Source organism: Malus sylvestris, chromosome 5 (assembly GCF_916048215.2).
Source record: "Malus sylvestris chromosome 5, drMalSylv7.2, whole genome shotgun sequence".
In the NCBI taxonomy this organism is placed as follows: Eukaryota; Viridiplantae; Streptophyta; class Magnoliopsida; order Rosales; family Rosaceae; genus Malus; species Malus sylvestris.
In genome coordinates this window covers 8,728,731-8,731,129 of record NC_062264.1, presented here as the reverse complement: position 1 = coordinate 8,731,129, position 2,399 = coordinate 8,728,731, and the positions used below count along the sequence as shown (strand labels likewise).

At 35.6% G+C, this 2,399-nt stretch overlaps 1 protein-coding gene across 1 annotated transcript; it reads right to left on the bottom strand.

Annotated features, from left to right (window-relative positions):
- Nucleotides 1-1,637: 1,637 nt before the first annotated feature.
- LOC126622525 (secreted RxLR effector protein 161-like) lies at nt 1,638-2,399 on the bottom strand. Its single transcript, XM_050291320.1, has one exon. It carries the CDS (start codon nt 2,397-2,399, stop codon nt 1,638-1,640), a length of 762 nt encoding a protein of 253 aa, XP_050147277.1.

The window sequence follows — 2,399 nt, the reverse complement described above, 5'->3', positions numbered from 1 at the left end:
AACTACGAGCACTACCATCATCATTTGGCAGAAAAACCCGGTAGTGCTTCTGGGTCATTTGAACTTGTCTTCTAGAAAAAGCATTTATGTGTTGAAGAAAATTAGAGTACACAACTCTAACACAAGTGTTGGAAAGACAAAACAAGTAAACAAATTATTTGTATTACACTCATGAAATATTACAACACACTCTCAAGAACGCACTTTAAAAGCTATGACACTCTCTCACTTCTAGAGATAAACTCGAGACCACTCACACTCTTCACAAGACTACTCACTTACAACTCACTCTCTTACGTAGCTCTCTCTTGGTTTCCTACTTGCTTGATTACTTGGTTTCTTACATGCTTTGCTTAGCACCTCACCTACTTATACAAAAGCACAGACGACTTACTAAGTCGGTTGAATTAGGTTCTTTTCATCTTAGCCACAAGTTGTGGTGATTCTAGATTTTTGTAATTGCAACAAACCTAATCGACTGAATAAGATAATAATGCTAGAATTGTCTAGCATATTAATATGCATGCATGATGGACCGATTTTGGTGCCAGAATTCTCTAGATTTGTGTAGGATATCTTTAATGAGTTGGGTTGGATTCTTTTAACATTATGAGCATTAGTTCTTCCTACAGAGGCAATCCCAAAATGGCCCTTATCTAGACAAAGGTTACAGATGCCGTTGTCTGAATTATTTTACGCACATATATCTATACGCATGATGTTTCCCATTTTTACATTACGCATAACATTTGAGTTTTGGAATTTGATCATGATTCAAAGTTCTGTTTGGAAATTGATAATTATGTGCTGGACTTCTTGTGAGTGTTTTTTACGTATGTTGGACTGAAAGGGATACTATAAACCTTCTCTTCATGGATAAGATTGATCCCTATTGTGTAATGCTATAATTGTAAAAGAAAGTACACTGTGTCTTACCTAAAATGTCTTGAGGTGATTAATTGAGCTTCCTTAATGTTTTCTTTCTTGTCCCTTAAAATTTATATCTGATGTAGGACGTTATTGATTTAGTATCAACAAGCTTGATTGAATCTACCTTTTGAGTTTCATTTTCAACTAGGCTAGTTTAATTAAATTTTTTACAAAGAAAAAATTGTTATTAGTTAATCTATGTTTTGGTATAAACCAATTCTGCTCATATCGTGTAAAGCAGTTTAGGATTTTATTTTTGAATATAAATTGCTCTGGTTGGTTTGGTTTGGTTGTTTTTGTCGTCTTTTGATTTTTTTTTTTTTTTGTCCATTCGGTTTATAGAACCAAATCAGACCGGAAGAATTCATAACACTGAGGAATTGAGTTACGGGAAGGGAGATGAAGGAATTTGAGAACACTTAATATTCCGCACCCTGAATTATTACAAGCCTTTGCAATGTGCTAACACTTAATATTCCACACCCTGAATTATTACAAGCCTTTGCAATGTGCTATATAGTATCCACAATACATGGATTATTACAGTAATACTCTTTGTAACTAACTCTCTAACAGTATTAACTAATCGAGTGATGGTAATTATAACCAATAGACAGTCGACAAGTGTCAATTGGTTAATACTCCCCCTCAAACTGTGCTAGGATACTACTAGCAGAGTTTGGAACTGAAAACACAACTATTTAATGCTATTCTGCAAGTGACCAACCTCGAACTGCAATACTAGAGTTTGCAAATTGTGAACCCAAGCTCAAGTTGTGACAATGCTTTACAAATATAGGACTATGTAGTCCTTTAGTTAGAACATCAGCAACTTGCTCTTTTGTGGGAAGATATTGAACACGCATATCACCTTTTTGTACTTTTTCCCTTACAAAGTGATAATCAGGATTTGAACAGATAGCAAGAGCTGACAAGTTGTCACAGTGAAGATAAGAAGGTGGGGGAAGAAATTGATGCATATCTCTTAGCAATGATCTGATCCAAAAAATATCAGCTGTATAATGAGCTATTGCCTTATATTCTGCCTCTGTCGAGCTTCTTGAGACAGTTGACTGCTTCTTGGATTGCCATGAAATAGGATTAGAACCTAAGTACACCACATATCCAGTTATTGACCTCCTAGTATTGATGTTTGATGCCCAGTCTGAATCTGAATAGGTTGTGATTGACATATCTTCACCCTTTGTGTACTTCAAACCACATGTAATAGTACCTTGTAAATACCTCAGAATTCGCTTGACCAAATGAAGGTGCAAGTCTGTTGGATTGTTCATGAACTGACACACCATATTCACTGAGTATGCTATATTAGGCCTAGAGAATGTTAAGTACTGTAAAGCACCCACCAAGCTTCTATAGAGAGTAGGGTCTATCATTGGTATGCCTTCAAACACAAGCAACTGAGTATGAGGTTTGGAAGGTGTAGATGTAGGTTTACAATGTTCCAT

Coding starts and splice junctions, on each gene's coding strand:
- LOC126622525 (XM_050291320.1), bottom strand. CDS start 2,399: ATGGAACATTGTAAACCTACATCTACACCTTCCAAACCTCATACTCAG.